This window comes from Xenopus laevis, chromosome 8S (assembly GCF_017654675.1).
Source record: "Xenopus laevis strain J_2021 chromosome 8S, Xenopus_laevis_v10.1, whole genome shotgun sequence".
Classification (NCBI taxonomy): Eukaryota; Metazoa; Chordata; class Amphibia; order Anura; family Pipidae; genus Xenopus; species Xenopus laevis.
In genome coordinates, this window is record NC_054386.1 from 88,211,562 (window position 1) to 88,233,889 (window position 22,328).

Consider the following 22,328-nt stretch of genomic DNA (forward strand, 5'->3'; position numbering starts at 1 on the left):
CATCTGAAGCGTGTTGTGTGCCTGCAGAACACTGGCAGTTACAGGGGCCCTAAAAATATTTTTGACAGCTTCCTCCTTTCGTTTTCGTGCCTGAAAAAAGTATCCTGTAATTTCTTTATTTAACAACGTTGTTGTTTAATTTATAATATTTATATAATAGGGAGTGAAATTTAGTTGGCACTTGCCATTATGAATTGTCCACTTATACAGAGAAATCTAGATGACCAACAAAGACATTCAAAGGATTCCGTCGCCTGGAAACAATATAAAAGTCTATTTAATGCAACTGGTTTCCTGGTCTCATAAGCTTCATGTGACAGTGATGAAATCTCAGCTGATCCTATTCGTGGCAATGAGAGAATGAAGGCAGGGTGAGATCAGTTTCTCGACACACAAATGAAGAGGATGGAGGTTTCCTCCCCTGCCTACAGGTTATCCAAATAAGACTTTGCTAATTTAAACAAAGGGATCTCCAAGTTCAGCTCTGAAGGCCAAACAATAGATGAGACGTGAACTTGTTTAAACACTTTAGCAGCCAATTCACATTGCTCAGATCAAAGTCAGGGATTCATTTGTTACCTTGTGGAAGTAAAAATAAAACACAGACTTCTTATTTATTATGCTGTGCGTAGGAACAGGACAATTGGTCTTTATCTTGTTAGAGATTAACATCACTGATACTTCATATTCAGTATGTTGGGGACGGGAGAAGCAATAAAAAGGAAATATCTAAAGTGCAATTTGATTTGAGACATATAAAATACATGGCAAACTACAAAAGAATTGGATTTTCCAACAAGCTTTTACTATCAGGATGATAGATGAGGTCATTTATCAGCTATGATCTGCATTATTACATTCTTCCAATAAGCAATGCATTACGGTAGGCAGGAATGTAATGCATTGCTTATTGGAAGAATGTAATTCAATGGGACGTTGGATATGGAACAAGGACACTGGAATGCAATATAAGGTTCTTGGGAAGGCGATGCTCTGCGGTGATGCTGGCTATGATATCTGGGGGGTAGGACTCCACAAGCATTTTTGTCGTGATCCGACGCGCTGCGACAAAGCGCACAGCATCTGCATCCGACAGTTGTGTTGCGTCGGATCAACGCTGCAACACCATACGACAATAATATCTCTTACCTTATTTTTGTCGCATGCGTTTTGTCGCAGCGGGGTGGATCGCAACAAAATCGCTCATGGAGTCCTACCCTTATATGTGCACTGGGGGCTATTATATACTTAGTCATCAACAGGAGTCTGAGCTAATAGTCCTGGAGCAAACTTGGCACCATTTGCTACATTTGCAACAGGGATGTACTGGTTGACCCGAAACCTACAGTGACCCGCAGCTTGGCCACCAGTTTGGCAGGTTTGGGTTAAAATTTGGCCAACCATTAGGGTTTCCACCTTTGCTGGGGCCAGAAAACGGGCAGGGAGGTGGGGCAGATGACATCGGAGGTGGGGCAGGACAGGTGACATAACAAGGGGCAGGACTGGTGATGTCGTGGGTGGAACTGATGATGTGGCGACCAGCGATTGGCTGATCGCCATGTCATTGTTTTCAATATCCTCTCCAGATTTCCTAATATGGAAATTCGGACAGGAAGGTTTCACGCGGACACAGGCCCGGATTTGTGGTGTGGAATAGGGGCGAGGCCATAGGGCAGCCGGAAAGGAAATCCAGACAGGTGGCAACCCTACCAACCAGGTGCCAACCCTACAAACCATTGCAGGTTAGGGGTGGGTGCAGGTCAGAATGGGGAGTACACTTCTCCACTGTTCCCAAAAATGCCCTGCCTGGGCCCTGGAGTTTGTGGTGGTTTGGAGGGTCCGGGGGCCCAGGGTGTGTGTGTGGGAACTGATGTGGCAGCTCCAGTGGGCCCAGACTTCCTCCCAGTCTGACACTGTTTGCAGGTTAGGGTTGGGTTGAGTTTTTCTTGACCCGCACATCACTAATTCCCATGCTTTCAGTTCATTCTAATGAATGAGAGGTAGCAGCAGCAGATTTAGCACTGTTCTATTGCCTGAGGATACATCTGGTCTACCCACCCCTTTTAATTGTATTTGTATCCTTTTCCACTACTATCCCCTTCGTGACCCTCTAACATCCCAGACTTACCATCTGCATTTCCCTTCTATCCCAGTTTCTTTCAGCTTTATCATCCCCTCTGTTTTACCCTTTACTTTCTGTTTAACCTTCTACCTACTCCTTCTCTCGCAATCCCTTCTATTCATTTACCCAATGCAAGCTGCCTTACTATGCTCAAAGTATAATGGCAGACTAAACTTTAGACCTCTCAAGCACCCAGTGCCCTGATCACCCCTGCAGGAAAACAGACACTGTTGATGTAAAATACTATTGAAGCACTTCATTACTGGGACACAAAGTGGCCTCCGCTCCACCAATGATTACTAAAAACAATTCAAATATTAATAATAAAAAACTGAGACATTAAAATAATAATAACTGTGTGATACACTTAAAAGGTTACTTTATTCAGTGCAGAAATGGAAAAACAAATTCAGTGCAATACAAGTACCTGTACAAATGGAATCCAAATTCGATGTTATGTATCCACCTCTGCTAGACTTAAGCTGGCCACAGACGCAAAGATCCGATCGTACGAATCAATGTACGATCGGACTTTCCCATTTCCCGACCTGCCACTAACCATTCAGATCAAAGTCTTACCATTCCGACCAAATAAAGTAGTTAAAGAACAGATCAGCCGATGTTCTGCCCGACAGCAATCATACCATAGACAAAGCTAGTGACAGTCTCCCACTGAAAATCGTATGATCGGCAATACATGCAGAGATATTATCGGCAGCCGACAGAAATGTTCTAACCTGTCCGATCGACCAAACGACCGATCTCCGCCGGACGAAACATGTCGGGACTCTCCACACACGGTCCGAAAATCATACGAATCCTCGATTCATACGATGAGATCTATGGCCAGCTTAAGGAAAGAAACATTGATGGTGTAAACAACTTAACATGCAGAACAGTATCATTTACATGGCATAAACAGGGCCTTTTAAGGACAACGGGTAAAAAAATTAGGCAAAATATAGGAAAAAATATAGGAAATGCTCCTACTGAACTGTATTAGAACATAAAGGGACTGTAAACAAACAAAAATTTAAAAAAAAATGTTATAAAATCTGGGGTTGATTGCACAAGTATGGGATCCGTTATGCAGAAAAAGCTCCAGAAAGCTCCGAATTACAGAAAGGCCATCTCCCATAGATTCCATTTTATCCAAATAATCCAAATTTTTAAAAAGGGTTACTTTTTCTTTGTAATAATAAAACACTATCTTGTTGTACTTGATCCCAACTAAGATATAATTAATCCTTCTTGGAAGCAAAACCAGCCTATTGGGTTTATTTAAAGATTACATGATTTTTAGCAGACTTAAGGCATGAAGATCGAAATTACGGAAAGATCCAGGTCGCGAGCATTCTGGATAACAGGTCCCATACCTGTACTAGTTATGTGCTATAAATGCATTACGTTGTAGTGTAACTATTCTTGTTTGTAAGATGCTTTGTTCAGTAGCTCTTGTTTGTTATTACCGTTGCCAAGCTAGAATTCTTCCTTTATAATGATTGCTGTTTGTCAGCAGCACAAATAGCTTGGCAACACCCACTCATATTAATATAAATATGCAGATAAATAAGGTTCTCTGTAGAATAACCTATGCCTGTATATTTGAACAGACGAACAAACTGAAGTTAAGCATCATATGAACACTGAATACATTCATTAAAGGAATAGTAACACCAAAAAATTTAAGTGTTTTAAAGTAATGAAAATATCATGTAGTGTTGCCCTGCACTGGTAAAACTGTTCTGTTTGCTTCAGAAACACTACTATAGTTCATATAAACAAGCTGCTATGGAGCAATGGCGGAAATTGAAAAACGGCTATATGGCACAGGTTAACGAATGGATAACAGATAACACCATTAGACAGACAGAGTTTATCTTCTATCTGCTGTGTAACTTGAGCTTGTTCTCCTTTGAATGGCTGCCCCCATTGCTACACAGCAGCTTATTTATATAAACAATAGTAGTGTTTCTTAAGCAAACACAGCAGTTTTACCAGTGCAGGGCAACACTGCTTTATATTTTCATTACTTTAAAATGCTTTTATTTTTTGACGTTACTGTTCCTTTAAGTGAAGCATCGGGCATTGGCAAATTACCGAGCTCTAGGATATGAAACCTGGGGCCATCAAGCTGCAGATCAACAATATCATTATTTTTAATTTAATTGGCGTTATCAAGTTACACAGAGTTGCAGAGGTGCTATTTCTCCTATGACAAATGAGTATTGCTAGGGAAAAGCTGCTTGCAGTGCAGTAATTACCAGCACATTACACTGAGTCAGGGGGCCCAGGCCAAATACCTTCCCAATTCTATTTTACACTCAGAAATTTTAGACCTTACCTGACTTATGATTATAATTTAAAAGGTGCAAAAGGTAAATGCAGTAGACTTGTGTTCCCTCCTATTTAGCGATTTGTGGCATAGTCAAACATATTCACAAATCTTTAATTTAAAGGCGTCTCCCATAGACTCCATTTTATCCAAATAATCCAAATTTTTAAAAATGATTTTCTTTTTCTCTGTAACAATAAAAAAAGTACTTTGTACTTAAAGGGATCCTGTCATCGGAAAACATGTTTTTTTCAAAACGCACCAGTGAATAGTGCTGCTCCAGCAGAATTCTGCACTGAAATCCATTTCTCAAAAGAGCAAACAGATTTTTGTATATTCAATTTTGAAATTTGACATGGGGGTAGACATTTTGTCAATTTCCCAGCTGCCCCTGGTCATGTGACTTGTGCCTGCACTTTAGGAGAGAAATGCTTACTTGCAGGCTGCTGTTTTTGCTTCTCAATGTAACTGAATGTGTCTCAGTGAGACATGGGTTTTTACTATTGAGTGTTGTTCTTACATCTACCAGGCAGCTGTTATCTTGTGTTAGGGAGCTGTTATCTGGTTACCTTCCCATTGTTCTTTTGTTTGGCTGCTGGGGGGGAGGGGTGATATCACTCCAACTTGCAGTACAGCAGTAAAGAGTGATTGAAGTTTATCAGAGCACAAGTCACATGACTTGGGGCAGCTGGGAAATTGACAATATGTCTAGCCCCATGTCAGATTTCAAAATTGAATATAAAGAAATCTGTTTGCTCTTTTGAGAAATGGATTTCAGTGCAGAATTCTGCTGGAGCAGCACTATTAACTGATTCATTTTGAAAAAAATTTTTCCCCATGACAGTATCCCTTTAATTCCAACCATGGGCGTCCACAGAAGTGGGCAAGAGGGGGCAGTTGCCCAACCCCCCCCCCCCCGATTTAGTTTTGCAAAAAAATATTTGTAAAATCAGTTGCCAAAATTTGCCAGTTTCAGCTGCAGCCTGCTGTAACCCCATCATTCCATCACTGACTCTCTGTCACACTGCTGCGCTGCTCCAGACTATAACCGTTACCACCAGTTACCACACACTCATGTCGGCAGAGACGCTTGCCTGGGTCACGCTTATTGGCTCACTCTCAGTGCCTGATCAGAGAGAGTATCTGATTGGCTGCACAGAGCGAAACTCAAGGCAATGTGAGGTCAGACGGACATCAAGGAGAAGTGCTCAGTCACCCCCACACACAGAAGTCACTTGACAGAAGGCCTTCCCTTTGAAAGGTGTCACAGAGGTGGATCCGCTACTGACCAAGGGAGTCAGGACATGGTGCAGAAGCAGATCGCTAGCGTTTCCATGCTGTTGCTGCGCTAGGGCAGCTGGTGGCGACCGTGACGCTGCTGTCTGAGTCTGACTGGCATGCTGCTGGTGCGATACCTTCTGCCCGCTGCCTCCCACAAGCCATCCTACCACCTCCCTGCATCCAAGGTTGGATGATGGATCCCCTGGTTTGGGGACAGGGCTGCCTTTGAGATGCCCCTGGAGTTCATCGCAAGAGCCAAGGAGAAGCTAAAGCATCCGAGGAGAGTCAGACAGGAGTGCCATGGTCGCCACCAGCAGCCCTAGTGCGTCGGTCAGGGAGAACAGCGCAGACTAGTGACCTGCTTCTACTCCATGTCCTGACTCCCTCGGTCAGTAGCAGATCTACCTCTGTGACACCTGTCCCTGGCATGAGTGGGCAGTTAGTAGGGATGCAACGAATCCAGGATTCGGTTCGGGATTCAGCTTTTTTCAGTAGGATTCAGATTCGGCCGAACTATTCTACCAGGCTGAACCGAATCCGAACCCTAATTTGCATATGCAAATTAGGGGAGGGAAATCACGTGCCTTTTTGTCAGAAAACAAGGAAGTAAAACATTTTTCCCCTTCCTACCCCTAATTTGCATCTGCAAATTAGGATTCGGTTCGGTATTCAGCCGAATCTTTCATGAAGGATTCGGGGGTTTGGCCAAATCCAAAATAGTGGATTCGGTGCATCCCTAGCAGTTAGGGATGCATCTGGGGGCTGGGGCAGGTGTACTTGCACTATATTATTAACATGTATTTATATAGCGCCAACATATTGCGTAGCACTTATATATATAAAACATAGAAGGATCAGCACATCGCATTAAGGTGTGTTTCAACATGAATAAATATTAAATCAGTCACAGATACAGATGAGAGTCCTAATCCTTGTATGTTATATTATGCCTTCTTGATCTGGCATATATTTGTCTATTGCTGGCGCGATGCTACTCTTTTTGATACTAGCTTACTTGCTAGAAAATTTTCTGTGGACGCCCATGATTCCAACTAAGATATAATGAATCCTTATTGGAAGCAAAACCAGCCTATTGAGTTTATTTAATGTTTACATGATTTTCTAATAGACTTAAGGTATGAAGATTCAAATTACAGAAACATCTGTTATCCGGAAAACCCCAGGTCCCGAGCATTCTGAATAATAGGTCCCATACCTGTAATGTGTCCACCTTATTCAGATCTAGTGATCCTTGAACTCTTTCTTATGCAGTGACACCCACTGGTCCTAAGAGAAATGGCAGGATTATTTTATTCACTGTATTTAATACATAGTAAAATATATTATAATTCTCTTTGTCTACTTGCAGGAGTAATCCCACTATCCAAACACTACCCCCACCCTTAATTAATTGAAATGATATCCTCACCCTCCCTTAAGGGGACAAGCAAGCATACACACAACCACAATAGGACTTGACTGACAGGTCCCTCTGTTAAGGGTAGCAAATATTGTAAGTGGTCAGAATGCATAGCACCATTCTGCTTGCAGTCACTCAAATACTTTTCCAGGATATACTGTAATTTCTGTAGAGACATAGTGGTGAAGTCTCAAACGACTGTTGAGCATGGTTCTCATTATTCCTTGTATCTCAGTATTTGCATGTTTAACATATACACCTTTCTACTGTACAGTGCTACGGAATATATTTGCTCTTTTAAAACACATGTAATAATAAGCAAATTTACCATAACTTGTCTACCCTGACCAAGACTTATGCTATACACATTAAGGGGCAGATTTACATAGGGTCGAATATCGAGGGTTAATTAACCCTCGATATTCGACTGCCGAATGTAAATCCTTTGACTTCGAATATCGAAGTCGGAGGATTTACCGCAAATAGTTCGATCGAACGATTGAACGAAAAATCGTTCGATCGAACGATTAAATCCTTAAAATCATTCGATTCGAAGGATTTTAATCGATCGAACGATTTTTCTTCGACCTAAAAATTGATAGAAAGCCTATGGGGACCTTCCCCATAGGCTAACATGGCACCTCGGTAGGTTTTAGGTGGCGAAGTAGGGGGTCGATGTTTTTTTTAAAGAGACAGTACTTTGAATATCAAATGGTCGAATAGTCGAACGATTTTTAGTTCGAATCGTTCGATTCGAAGTCTAAGTCGTGGTCGAAGGTCAAAGTAGCCAATTCGATGGTCGAAGTAGCCAAAAAAATCATTCGAAATTCAAAGTTTTTTTTCTTCTATTCCTACACTCGAGTAAGTAAATGGGCCCCCAAATTTCTGGTTTGGAGGAAAGTTTTGGTTGCATAAAAAACAAGTTTTCTGCCAGAACCTTCTGTAGTTTGCCAGTCCACACAGTAGCTACTAAAAGTCTAATCAAAGCACTTATTTTGCACCACCTAGGAACATTTTTTAGGCTTGAATTTCCCCCCAACTATTTTTACATATGAATGGGGCTCATGGGTAAAAAAAAAAGGTTCAATTTGAAAATATTAGAAACAGACCAGGAACAGGCAGTACTTTAGTCTGCAAACACCCTTTATTGGTGTATTTTCACTCACGACATGTTTCGGGAGCCAGTCGCTCCCGAAACATGTCGTGAGTGAAAATACACCAATAAAGGGTGTTTGCAGACTAAAGTACTGCCTGTTCCTGGTCTGTTTCTTATATTTTCAAATTGAATGCTTATCACATGATGGATGGTGTGTGTTGAAACAGCAGGTCTACACGTATCTGATTTCGTTCGCTCATCTTGTTCTGAATAAAAAAAAAGGTTGTGGACCCCTGGCTTAGACCATGAAAGGAAGCAACACTCCAGGCCCATTATGGCTTTATATCAAGTCCATCTTGAGGAGTGCTAGCTAATCCTATATTTCTGTACTTGTAGAAAGTGAAATTTATAACATGTGCCCCGAGATTATTGGATTACTGACTTTTAGCAGTTATTGGAGTCATTATTTACTCAACCCAGATCACTTGCACATTTAAATAAGAGGGAGTTACAACCAGCAAATCCTGAGTGCTGACGCGTTTTGAACTCTAATAGATGGCGCTAACAGAATCACAACTTTTAGACGGCAGCAAGACTCTCAGGTGAGCAAGGGGTATAACTAGCCCGGTAAGGGTGTGGACGCCTAGATTACAGCAATAAGTACAGTTACATGCCTCCTTCTCTTACTATACACATACATGTGTAACACTAAATACAAAGTGGGATTCACCCACATACTAAGTTGACCCTCTGAGTGGATTTATTTGGAAACTCTGCCCCCAAGTCCCTTAAATGGGGTTGTTCACCTTTGAGATAACTTTTACTATGATGTAGAGAGCGATATTCTCAGATAATTCGCAATAGGTTTTCATTCTTTATTATTGCAGGTTTTCGAGTTATTTAGCTTTGTATTTAGCAGCTCTTTAATTTGCATTGTAAGTGCTCTGGTAACTAGGGTCCAAATTACCCTAGCAACCATGCATTGATTTGAATAATAGACTGGGATATGAATAGGAGAGGACTGAATAGAAAGGTGAGCAACACAAAGTAACAATCACAATACATTTGTAGCTAGCGTTGCCACCTTTTCTGGAAAAAAATACCGGCCTGCCTATATATTTATCTTTTTTCCCTATTAATAACATTGGGGTCAGCCATCATTTTTACCAGCCAGTCCGGTAAAATACCGGCCAGGAGGCAAGCCTATTTGTAGCCTGACAGAGCATTTGTTTTTTTAGAAGGGGTCAGCGACGCCCATTTGAAAGCTGTAAAGAATCAGAAGAAAAAGGCAAATAACTATCAAACTATAAAAAGAAAATAATGAAAACCAATGGAAAAGTTGCTTAGAATTGGCGATTCTATAACATAATAAAGTTACATTAAAGGTGAACCAACCCTTTAAGGAACCCAGCAGTTTCTGACACTTGCACATTATATAAGGCTGTATAAGTTCTGAGCCTGAGGTGCAGTGAGACTGAATCAGTTGCATATTATCCCTGAAGAGACTAAGAGGTTCCAGGGCACTGTAACAACTGACAGCGATAGCTCTTGTCTTGTACCTGCCGATGTTTACCTGCAGTCACGTGTCGTTCAATATTTACTTCTACTGCCATTGCACCAATCATCTCTACTCGCCACGCCCCGCTCCGGGGATCCAATCAGATACTTTCACGGCTCCTACCGGAACTGACAGGCTGAAGCTCCGGTTCCGGTGTCGATGATGGCGCTGCCAGGTTGCCGGAGTGTTTTGGCTCTCGTGGTTATCGGTATAATTGGAGGCTGTATCCTACATCCAGCTCGGGGAGCGGATCCTTCTAAATGGAGACTACAGATGCCCCTGGTGAGCTGAAAGGCAACGCTGTATAATTAGCTGCCCGGCTGCATTTCCCAGGGTTATCATAGAGCTCGGCTGCCGGAGTTATGGACGTATGGAGAGAAGGCGAGGGTGGGCCCTTAACTAGATGAAACCAAACCAGATGCAAGTTCTGTTATGCGGATTCGTGGTACTCATTAGTGATGCAACACGGTGTAGAGTCAGGATATGTCCAGTTGTACCTGGTTCTCTGACAGGCGTGTGTGTAGCAGCAAGTGTCCCGGGGTGATCCCCCTCTCTCACTACTCGGGGTCAAGGGTCAAAAGGAAGGGGGAAGGTATCACCAGTACAACGAGCACAATAGAACTCTAGGCACCAGCAGGGACACATTTCCAGGCTAAAACTCTGAGATTCTGCTCTTAAAGTTAGAGGAGGAGGCTTTTTATCACTCCTTGTGACTGGCTGTTATCTGAGGCAAGGAAGGTTCTCTTCATGGCAGGAGCGGCCCTGCAGAGGGAGGTCAGAGGGGTTCTTGGCTCTTGTCAATAGCTTAATGGCTTTGCCAAAATTTGTAAGAAACTGGTGGTCTTGTGATGGATAGTGTGACACTGCTGGTCTTGTGATGGATACCAGGGAACTAGTGATGCATAGTAGTGAACTGGGGATCTTGTGATGGAGGGCATGGGACTGGCCTGTAAGAAACTAGTGTTTTTTTTATTGATACTAGAAACTGGTGGTAATGTGATGGAGGGCAAGGAACTGGCCTGTAAGAAACTGGTGGTCTTGTGATGGAAACCGGAGAACTGCTGGTCTTGTGATGGATACCAGAGAACTGGTGATGCATAGTAGTGAACTGGGGATCTTGTGATGGAGGGCAAGGAACTGCCATGTAAGAAACTGGTGGTCTTGTGATGGATATCAGGGAACTGGGGATCTTGTGGTGGATACGAGAGAACTGGTGATGCATAGCAGTGAACTGGGGATCTTGTGATGGAGGGCAAGGAACTACCATGTAAGAAACTGGTGGTCTTGTGATGGATATCAGGGAACTGGGGATCTTGTGGTGGATACGAGAGAACTGGTGATGCATAGCAGTGAACTGGGGATCTTGTGATGGAGGGCAAGGAACTACCATGTAAGAAACTGGTAGTCTTGTGATTTATACCAGGGAACTGGTTGTCATGTTATTTATACCACTTCTGATGGATACTGGGGAACTGGTGGTCTTGTGATGGATACCAGGGAACTGGTGGTCTTGTGATGGATACCAGGGAACTGGTGGTCTTGTGATGGATACCAGGGAACTGGTGATGCATAGCAATGAACTGGGGATCTTGTGACGGAGAGCAAGAAACTGGTGGTCTTGTGATGGACTGTAAGTGTAGACATATACATATGGACATTTACAGCCAACATATAGATTATATAGAAGTACTGATCCATACAAGGTAAACAGGGCGCCTGCTCATTACAGTGTACTGTTCATATAACTAAACATTGCACTTTGTCATGTAATCCATTTGGACTTGGAGGTGGCTTATAAAATGTAGAATTGTAGTATTTAACGAGTGTCTCATTTTTTTTTTTAAAAAAATGAAATAAATCCTGCTGCATTGTGTTTTTAATGGCTGTGCTGCCCTGTAATGTATTGGTGTGAAGCGCTCAGCATGACAATGCTTTGACAGCATTGGTTTATTTTCAGTGTGGCCTGTATTTATATGGTGACTCAACGGCACACAGTTCTTTTTGCAGAGAGCACTGGAATTAAAAACCATAAATAATGTATGTTATGTTCAGTACTTTTCACAGCCTCCAGATTTGGGGGTGCAGCTAAGTTTAGTTTTCTTTTCAAGGCTGATGATATGATATATATATATATATATGCACTGTGTGTGTGTGTGTGTGTATATATGTATATATATATATATGTATGTATGTGTGTATATATATATATATATATATATATATATATATATATATATATGTATATATATATATGTATATGTATATATAGATATATTTATAACAGATCACTAGGTGGAAACGGCCATCATAGAGTTAAATTCATTCTTATTTATTGAAGGACAAAAGTAAAAACCAAGGGGTTGTACAACAGGGTAGGCATCTGGCAAATATATTGGAGAATGTTTCCAATATATTAGAGATAATTGGATTTGTTTAGATAAAATTTGGTTATTTAGCAAAATGTTAATACAACTTTGGTTTGAACTGTTGCCGTATTAAAGGAACAGTAACACACTAAAAAAATTAGTGACTGCATAATATACTGTTGCTCTCCACTGGTAAAACTGTTGTGTTTGATATAGAAACAAAGCTGTAGCTTATATAAACAAGCTGTTGTATACCCACGGGGGCAGCCATTCAAGCACAGGATACACAGTAGATAACTGATAAGTACTATTATAGTTTATATGAAAAAGCTGCTGTGTAGCCATGGGGGCAGCCATTCAAGCACAGGATACACAGTAGATCACAGATATGTTCTGAAGAATCCCATTGTATACTGCAGAGCTTATCTGTTATCTTCTGTGTATCCTCTACCTTTTCTCCTTTTCCAGCTTGAATGGCTGTCCCCATGGCTACACAGCAACTTGTTTATATAAACTATAGTAGCATTTTTTAATTAAACACACCAGAGCAACAATACAGTTATTTTCTTTAAAAACACTTCAATTTTTTATGTTACTGTTCCTTTAACTTAATACTGTGCATGGGACTTCTTCAGGCAGACTTCTGTCTACATAGCGTGTGCCATTTACCCAATCATAACCTATTTTCGCGTAAGATGAAATTCACAGAAAAAACTGTGTAAAAAGTGTATAAAATAAATGGCAAATTTATAAAAGTGTGTTTTATTCTATGTCATGCGAACAGCTAGTTTGCTGTCACTATTATTATAAATGTTTTCTCATGTCTAGGTAACCTATACTCTTTAAATAATACCCTAGGATGGGCAACCCATTGCACTAATGCAGAACCTGTTTTGGTTTTACTGAAATGATGGCTGCTTCACATGTATTTTCCCATAGAAATATGCTGTAAGTTATTTTATGCCCTTACTGAGGATTCTCTTACTTTGGAGGTGAGCCTATAACCCTAGGAGATATGATTCCCACACTGCTAAAGAAAAGTATATACAGGAATTTGATCAGTTATCTGTTAGCCCTTTATCCAGAAAGCTCTGAATTCCCGAATGGCCATCTCTCATAGTCTCCATTTTAATCAAATAATGCAAAATTTGAATGCTTTCCCTTTCCTCTGTATTAATAAAACAGTACCTTGATCAAAACTAAGATATAATTAATCGTTAATGGAAGCAAATCCAGCCTATTGGGTTTATTTAAGGTTTAAATATATACATTTTTTTAGTAGACTTCAAATATGCAGATCTAAATTACAGAAAGATCCCTTATCCAGAAAACCCCAGGTCCTGACCGTTTTGCATAATAGGTTGCATACCTACTGTTATATAGTAGTCATTTGTTGTCCCACCTTTTTTGCATTTTGGAGAGCTTTGTGTTCAGCCCCATCTCTGCTTAGTCATTTTAGTTTTAAAGGGGAACTATCGCGAAAATTAAAATGTAATATAAGCTTCCTCATATTGAAATAATAAACTTTTTAAATACAATCAATTGAATATTCTGCATTGTTTTTGAAATAATCAAGTTTATGTTCACTATCCCTCTCTCAGAATCTGTTTCTCTTCATTCTCTCTTCATGCAGCAATTGGGTGTCAGATGAATGATCCAATATATCTTTTAGGGAGGGTTCCTTTCCTAGCAGATGTATTAGAGGTCACTCAAATAACTGATTCCAGTACAAACAAAATCTAACACAATAACTGCCCTTTGCACAAATTCTGCATGTAGAGAGACATGATGTCTGGTGATAGTGAGTGAACATCTTCTAGGCAAAATGAGCCCCCCTATAAGATATATTGGATCTAACTGTCAATGAATTATCTGACACCTAACTGCTGCATGAAGACAGAATGAAGAGGTGCTGAGAGAGGGATAGTGAACTGATTGTTTCAGAAACAATGCAGACATTTTAATTGATTGAATTTTGAAAGTTTCTTATTGTATGAGGAAGCTTATATTAAATTTACATTTTTGCCATAGTTCCCCTTTAAGCTGCTTGACCAATAGCCACATATGATTAGTAAATGAGAGTAGGTGTTGGCCCTCCGTTATTTACACTGGTAAGCTTTAAGTCCCAGATTCAATAAAAGGATGTGTTTGATTACTGGTAGGCCAGGCGGGGGGGCATAAGGACCCTAGTTTTACATTTCTATAAATCCCTTGTCTGTCTCTTCCCATTGACACTATCAATGGATTGCCGTATTCTAATGAAATCTGTTTTAATTTTCAGTAATCACATAATTTTTCCTATCAAAACTTACAAATGGCACTGAATTGTCTTCTTCATGTTTTGCAGGAAAGTTCATTTTTCTTTGGAAAGATCCTTTTTCAGAACTCGACGATCTTTATCAAATGTAAGATCTGATTTCTCACAATTGGCAATGAGGTGGCACTTAAAAACCTCCCATTGGCATTATCCTAATCTTCTCATTATGTTGCACTAGCTCTGCAAGATGAACACTCACTGGTTAAACTCTTCAACCCTTTCAAAGACAAACATATGAAGAACTGGTTCTGTTAAACAAGTTTTGTGTTTATTTAAACAAGTTCCTGTTCTACTTCCTCACCTGTTCCTTTCAGATTTTATACATGACCATGAATTCAAGATCTGTAACAACTGCTAACTAAGGGCAGTGGCACATAGGTACATTTTAGGTGTTTTGCAAGGCTTGATTTTAAGCAGTCCAACCATTCAGGCCAAACTGTCTTAACATTGCCCCATGAAAATCACCTGAAAACTATAACCCCTCGATTTTAAGCTTAAAATGGGCAGTTGTCAAAATGTCTGAAATCTTCCAATGTACCATAGCACATAATTCTATAGACTAAAAGGAAGTTCGCAAGTATTTATTATTTGCATGGTAAATAGATATTATTTGTTTCAAAATCAATGTGATCTTTGTTTGTTTTTGGTCTTGACATTTTCTCTTGGTTTCCTAAATGAGGTGCTATATGTAGATATTCCTTAAAGGAGAACTAAACACTAAAAATGAATATGGCATAAAATACCATATTTTATATACTCACCGTATTGCACCAGCCTAAAGTTTCACATTCCCAATAGCAGCAATGATCCAGGACTTCAAACTTGTCACAGGGGGTCACCATCTTGGAAAGTGTCTGTGACACTCACATGCTCAGTGGGCTCCGAGCAGCTGTTGAGAAGCTAAGCTTAGGGCTCGTCACTAATTATCCAGCAGAAAATGAGCTTCCCCTGTAATATAAGCTGATGCTACAGGGCTGATTATTAAATTCTGATGCTAATTGCACTGGTTTCTGTGCTGCCATGTAGTAAGTATCTGTATTATTTTCTAAATAGCCTTATATTGTGACATTTCTATTCTATGTGTACTGTATATTGTGAGTCTGTCCCTAAGCTCAGAAAGTGACAGCAGCACAGAGCATGTGCAGTGAATCGGCAGAAAAGAAGATGTGGAGCTACTGGGGCATCTTTGGAGACACAGATCTTTACTTCTTAAAGACTGTGGCTGCCTTGGACTGATACAGAAACCCAAAACATAAAATACATTTCACATTTCTAGCCTACTTTTTTTTAGTTAAATGGCATGTAAAGGCAAAAAAATAAAATACCATTTTTACTTTCTTTAATGAAAAAAAAAACCTATCTCCAATATACTTTAATTAAAAAACATGTATAAGAAAACTGACTGTATGCAGTGAAATTCTCCCTTCATTTACTGCTGTGGATAGTAATTGTCAGACGATCCCTAACTGCTCTGCAGGGAAACAATCATACTTATGAACAGCAGGGGGGGCCCCTGCCTTAAGGTGGCCATACACGGATAGATCCGCTCGTTTGGCGATGTCGCCAAACGAGCGGATCTCCCTCCGATATGCCCACCTTGAGGTGGGCAATATCGGGCTGATCCGATCGTGGGCCCTAGGGCCCAACGATCGGATCCTAGCGTTCGCCAAACGGGCGGTCGGATCGCGGGACCGCATCAACGAACAGATGCGGCCGCGATCCGACGGGATTTTTAATCCCATCCGATCGAGATCTGGCCGACTTTCGGCCAGATCTCGATCGGGGAAGCCCGTCGGGGGCCCCCATACACGGGCCAATAAGCTGCCGACTCGGTCTGTCGGCAGCTTTTATCGGCCCGTGTATGGCCACCTTTACTTCCCAGCCATGCAGAACTGAAGTAGCTTTGTTTGTTTCCCTGTAGAGCAGTCGGTCGACTGTGTAGAGATTCGTGTTGGATTTTATATTTGCCTTTACATCCCCTTTACTGTTTGCAACTCCAGCTGCAGGGACAAAGATCATGGAGCCAGATTTAAACAGATAAAATGGGATTCTATTGGATGATTAGTTTGCTGCAGCCACTGGTTCTGCAGAGTTGGAGAAAGTTTGTATTAAACTAAACAAAAACTATAAAATCTTTAAAAAAACAAACAAACTATAAAATCCATAATAGATTGCATGACAACACATTTGACTTGTGCTGTTTTGATAATTTATGACGATCCCTAAGCAGCCCAGACCACACTGAGCATGTGCACAGTCTTGGTCTTGCAAAGATGTTTAACAAAGTTACAAGATGGTGACCCCTGTGGCCAACTTTGAAAGCATAAATCATTTGTTTTATTAGGCTTGTGGTGCAGTAAGTTCATGTTTAGTATACAAAATACAGCATTTCTAGCCTTATTCTATTTTAGACTTTACTTCCCCTTTAAGCTTTATTTTTCCTTTTAATCTTTGATCTGTAATGAATTGCCCCTTAGTTCTATGTAACTCTTACATTACCTTATGGCTCTCTCTCTCCTAGTTGATGGGGATCATGATAAGTGCAATTCCAGTGTGACGTATAACATTACCTGGGTGCTGCGATACTGTGACTGCTACAATGAGATCTCCAGTTTACAGGTAGGTTGTAAAATGAAGAGTAGTGTAATTGTAGTCTTGGGCTAATGTGACACAGGGGCTGATCTCAGCCTGCTGAAAAAAAAGCTTGCAGAGAATCAGCCGCTACGCTGACAGCTGCTTTTTTCTTTGCCTGCAACTGAAACAATTGCATATGCCTGGGTGTAGGCACATGCAGATTTAGAAGAGAAATGCAAACTCTTGCAGTTCATTGCCTTAATTAGTTCCAGGTGCAGGCAAAGAAGAAAGCAGCTGTTAGCATAGGTGCCGGTTGTTGCCTTTCTTTAGTAGACCAAGATCAGCCTTGTATGGCATTAACCTTTCATGCACTTTTCTCAGATATATAGATTACTATAAAAGACTATATAAATAAAAAAAAAAATTGAAAGCAGATTTATCCTAAGTCGGAGTAGGATTTATATGTTTCCTTTGAATAGAGAGTAATGAATGAAAACATAGCTTAATGAATTAAAAATAAGTTATGTTACCAAACAAGTGTGTCATGGTCCAATGTATCAAACAAGGGAAAGTTGTGCTCACCACTATTTTTTGAAACCATTAGGCGGGGGTGCAATGAGGCTGTGACCACAAAATACATATAGTCAAATACAAGAGTCCTCTGCACTCAACCCATTATCAATATATTTAAGACAGAGACATTTTGTGCATACTGCTACTAAAAAATGCCTTACCCTTTAAACAATACAGGGATTGTTTGTCCATATATTGCAATATATTTAAGCTGGCCAACTACGTCAAAGTCATCCCATTTGACTATATGGTCCAATGTATCCGCACAAACAATGTACCTAAAAGGGCTAAATCAATTGCTTTGGCCTTTGGGTCCACAATGAGATTACTTAAAGGAGAACTAAACCCCCACTGGCCCCCCTACCTGCCTCTCCCCTGCTAAGTGTTACCCCAGAATTGTGTCACGGGCGCCATCTTCCAGCACTTCAGTAATCTTCGGGTTTTCTTCTGGCACTTCGGCAATTTCCGTCACTTCCGCCGCATGCGCAGTTGTAACGAACCGGAAAAGTGCTCCAACTGTGCATGACCGCTGTGCTCACTCTGCATTTGCGGTCAGTAATCCTACAGGGAACACAATTCCTGGCTAACACTTAGCAGGAGGGAGGGGGGCCAGTGGGGATTTATCAGCATGGGGGGAGGGTTAGTTCTCCTTTAAAGGAACAGTAACACCAAAAAATTCAAGTATTTTAAAGTAATGATAATATATATACTACTATATCTACTGTTGCCCTGCGCTGGTAAAACTGGTGTTTTTGCCTCAGAAACTCTACTATAGTTTATATAAACAAGCTGCTGTGTAGCAATGGGGGCAGCCATTAAAAGCTGAAAAGCAGAAAAGGCACAGGATGCACAGCAGATAACAGATAAGCTCTGTAGTATACAATGAGATTCTTAAAGGGGTGGTTCACCTTTCAATTAACTTTTAGTATGTTATAGAAGGGCCAATTCTAAGCAACTTTTCAACTGGACTTCATAATTTATTTTTAATAGTTTTTTTTAATTATTATCCTTTTTCTTCTAAATCTTTCCAGCTTTCAAGCAGGGGTCACTGACCCCATCTAACAACAAATGCTCTGTAAAGCTACAAATGTATTGTTATTGCTAATTTTTATTTACTCGTCCTTTTATTATGGTTTTCTCCCATTCATATTCTGGTATGTTGTTCAAATCAGGGCATGGTTGCTAGGTTAATTTGGATCCTAGCGACCAGATTGCTTGAATAGCAGTTTGGAGAACTGTCAAATAAAAAAGCTAAATAACGCGAAAATCACAAATAATAAAAAATTAAAACCAATTGCAAATCGTCACTCTCTACTCAAAGGTCAACGACCCCTTTAAAATAACTTTTCAATGCAGTTGGTGGCTTAATTGGCCATGAACACATATAAAAATCACCTATCCAATGTTTACTTGCCCTTGCAGGAACAGGACATAAAGAATGATCTCACCTCGGCTGTAGTGTTGCGCAGCGGGTTTACTGGATCTCAAGCCAACATGACTATTTCTGGCAAGAACTGCAAGGAGCTCCTCAACCCTAAGGTGCCTATCTTCATGATAAACTACATACAAATAACTGGTTCTGACAACTAAATGAAACAGGGATAAGCAAAACGTTGACTCTATTTAGCAAACAGGATCTACAGTAGGGTTTCTTTTTATAGTTTTTTCTTTGGAAAATGCTTATGGATAAGTGCTGGCCATGCACTCCAAGGAGGAGGAGCGAAGGGCCTGATCAGGGCAGTTAAAATATCTATCTTGTTGGTATTTGTCATCACACTGCTACATTAGGCTATAAAGGAAATAAATAATGAATGCGTGAATATATATATATATATATATATATATATATATATATATATATATATATATATATATATATATATATTTAAAATGAGAGAGCTACAGATGTATTGTGTGACATTTTTGTATACAAATAACAATGTTGCTTTTTTTTCCCAGTTATATTACAGAGAATTTCCTCTGCCGGTGATTCTTAATGAAGGCAAGCAAGAGGTATATTATGCTTTCTTGTCTATACATGTGTGTATGTCTATTTACAGATTTGGGTTGTTTATCACTGCTTATTGCCTTAAAGGAGAAGGAAAGCTATGGAGGGATTTTATTGCCAATAGATTAGCTGCAATAGTACAAGCTATAACACTATATTTATTCTGTAGAATGTTTTACCATACCTGAGTAAAAAGCTCTAGAAACACTCTGTTTGTTTAGGATAGCAGCTGCCATATTAGCTTGGTATGACATCACTTCCTGCCTGAGTCTCTCCCTGCACTGGGCTCAGATTACAGTAGAGAAGGGGAGGGGTGGGGGAAGAGAAGCAAACTGAGCATGCTCTTGCCCAGGGCAATGAGGTTTAAACTGAAGGCAGGAAGTCTGATACAGAAGGCCATGAGTACACAATAGAAGGAAAGAAATGCAGCGTTTCTTTTGTCAGGGCACTCAGAGCAACATTACTTTGGGGGTTTACTGGTATATTTAGATGGACCTTTAGATGAACCTTTCCTTCTCCTTTAAGAACAAAATCCTATTGAACTCTTGTTTTTTCAAGACTATTCTCTTGCTTTTCACAAACTTTAGAGGGTTTCTGAATACCTGCCGAATTGTACTTGTATAGGTATGGGACCTATTATCCAGAATACTCTGGACAGGGGTTTTTCCAGATAACGGATCTTTCCGTAATTTGGATCTTTATACATAAGTCTACTAGAAAATTATATAAATATTAAATAAACCCAAAAGGCTTTTTTTTGCTTCCAATAAGGATTAATTATATCTTGGTTGGGATCAAGTCCAAGGTACTTTATTATTATAATCAATAAAAAGGAAATCATTTTTAAAAATGTGGATTCTTTGGATAAAATAAAGTCTATGGGAGACAGCCTTTTGTAATCTGGAGCTTTCAGGATAACGGGTTTCCAGGTAACAGATCCCATACCTGTACAAGGAATAGTTTTAATAAAATAAAACCTTATAATAAGGTTGTGACTAGTCAATCTGAGACAGATAGCTGAGGCATAGAAACTAGGCAATCGTAATTACATATGTTTCATAGACATGTAAAAGTAAGAACACTGAAAACTTAGCAGCCCTTTAAAACTATTATAGCTTGTTATATGAAGAGCAGGGGTACTAGTCAGAGATATATTTATATGGGTCTGACATTCTAACAGTGATTCATGGCCTGTGATTGTTAAACAGTAACTCAACGCATCCCAAAGGCAGCTCTTGGCTAACGACTTCAATGTTATTTCTCGTTCCTATTCATGTTTTGTGTGCTGGATCACAAATGTGGCAGTAATTAATACATATTCTCCAACTCTTCATTTTAGCATATACTCTTTATTATCTCACAGCCATAACATTGTCACTTATTTCATCTTTTACAGAGGAGAGAAAATGGAACAAATAAAACAACGTCGGTGGAGAACACAGTAAGTATCAGCGAATACTCTTTCTGTGGTACAGGGTTGAGTGCAAGCATCACATATACAGGTATGGGATCTGTTATCCAGAAAGCTCTGAATTATGGGAACACCATCTCCCATTTTTAACATTATTTCCTTTCCTGTAATAAGACCGTTCCTTGTACTGGATCCAAATTAAGAAATGACTGTATCGGACGCAAAATTATTTTTGGTTTCATTAATGTTTAAATGTGTTTTTAGTAGTAGAGTTTAGGTATGGAGATCCAAATTACAGAAAGCCCTCCTTATCTGGGAAACCCCAGGTCCCAAGCATTTTGAATTACAGTTTCAATACATGTTCTGACATGTATACATAGATGCTGCCAAAACAAAAGCAAAAAAAAAGTCTGTGCATTATGATATAATAAACTGACATCACGTTTACTAATGCACCATAACCCTCACTGTATTTTGTGCTTTCCCTTTTCTGACTAGGTAATGAATGCAGTCATGAAGACATGGCAGGATGGACCATATATCTTTATAGTGAATGTGACAAAAAACATTCCGCAAGATTCAAGCTCTAAAGACACAGCTTTACCCAGCAACAAAGATCTTCCCTTTTCTAGTACGTTTACCTTAGGTTCCTAAAGCAGCACCAGGTGTACTGGGAATAGGGATGCACCGAATAACCGAATCCTGGATTCGGTGCATCCCTAACTGGGAAGGATCTTTAAAGGGATACTGTCATGAAAAAACATGTTTTTTGCAAAACACATCAGTTAATAGTGCTGCTCCAGCAGAATTCTATTTAATTTTGAAATCTGACATGGGGCTAGACATTTTGTCAATTTCCCAGCTGCCCCTGGTCATGTGACTTGTGCCTGCACTTTAGGAGAGAAATGCTTTCTGGCAGGCTGCTGTTTTTCTTAATGTAACTGAATGTGTCTCAGTGAGACATGGGTTTTTACTATTGAGTGTTGTTCTTAGATCTACCAGGCAGCTGTTATCTTGTGTTAGGGAGCTGTTATCTGGTTACCTTCCCATTGTTCTTTTGTTTGGCTGCTGGGGGAAAAAGGGAGGGGGGTAATATCACTCCAACTTGCAGTACAGCAGTAAAGAGTGATTGAAGTTTATCAGAGCACAAGTCACATGACTTGGGGCAGCTGGGAAATTGACAATATGTCTAGCCCCATGTCAGATTTCAAAATTGAATATAAAAAAATCTGTTTGCTCTTTTGAGAAATGGATTTTAGTGCAGAAT

General features: G+C 40.1%; 2 protein-coding genes across 3 annotated transcripts in view; one reads left to right on the forward strand and one right to left on the reverse strand.

Moving 5' to 3' along the window:
* Positions 1–22,328, reverse strand: part of LOC108700312 — a 782,191-nt gene that overhangs the window by 627,289 nt on the left and 132,574 nt on the right. The window lies entirely within an intron of this gene.
* Positions 9,920–22,328, forward strand: part of tmem87a.S (transmembrane protein 87A S homeolog) — a 30,242-nt gene continuing 17,833 nt past the window's right edge. For both annotated transcript variants that reach the window (XM_018233396.2, XM_018233397.2), the window contains exons 1-7: positions 9,920–10,094; positions 14,526–14,583; positions 17,017–17,114; positions 19,065–19,181; positions 19,602–19,655; positions 21,047–21,091; positions 21,560–21,692. In XM_018233396.2, coding sequence (XP_018088885.1) covers positions 9,972–10,094; positions 14,526–14,583; positions 17,017–17,114; positions 19,065–19,181; positions 19,602–19,655; positions 21,047–21,091; positions 21,560–21,692 — 628 coding nt within the window. In that variant the 5' untranslated portion in view covers positions 9,920–9,971. The remainder of the gene's footprint in view (positions 10,095–14,525; positions 14,584–17,016; positions 17,115–19,064; positions 19,182–19,601; positions 19,656–21,046; positions 21,092–21,559; positions 21,693–22,328) is intronic.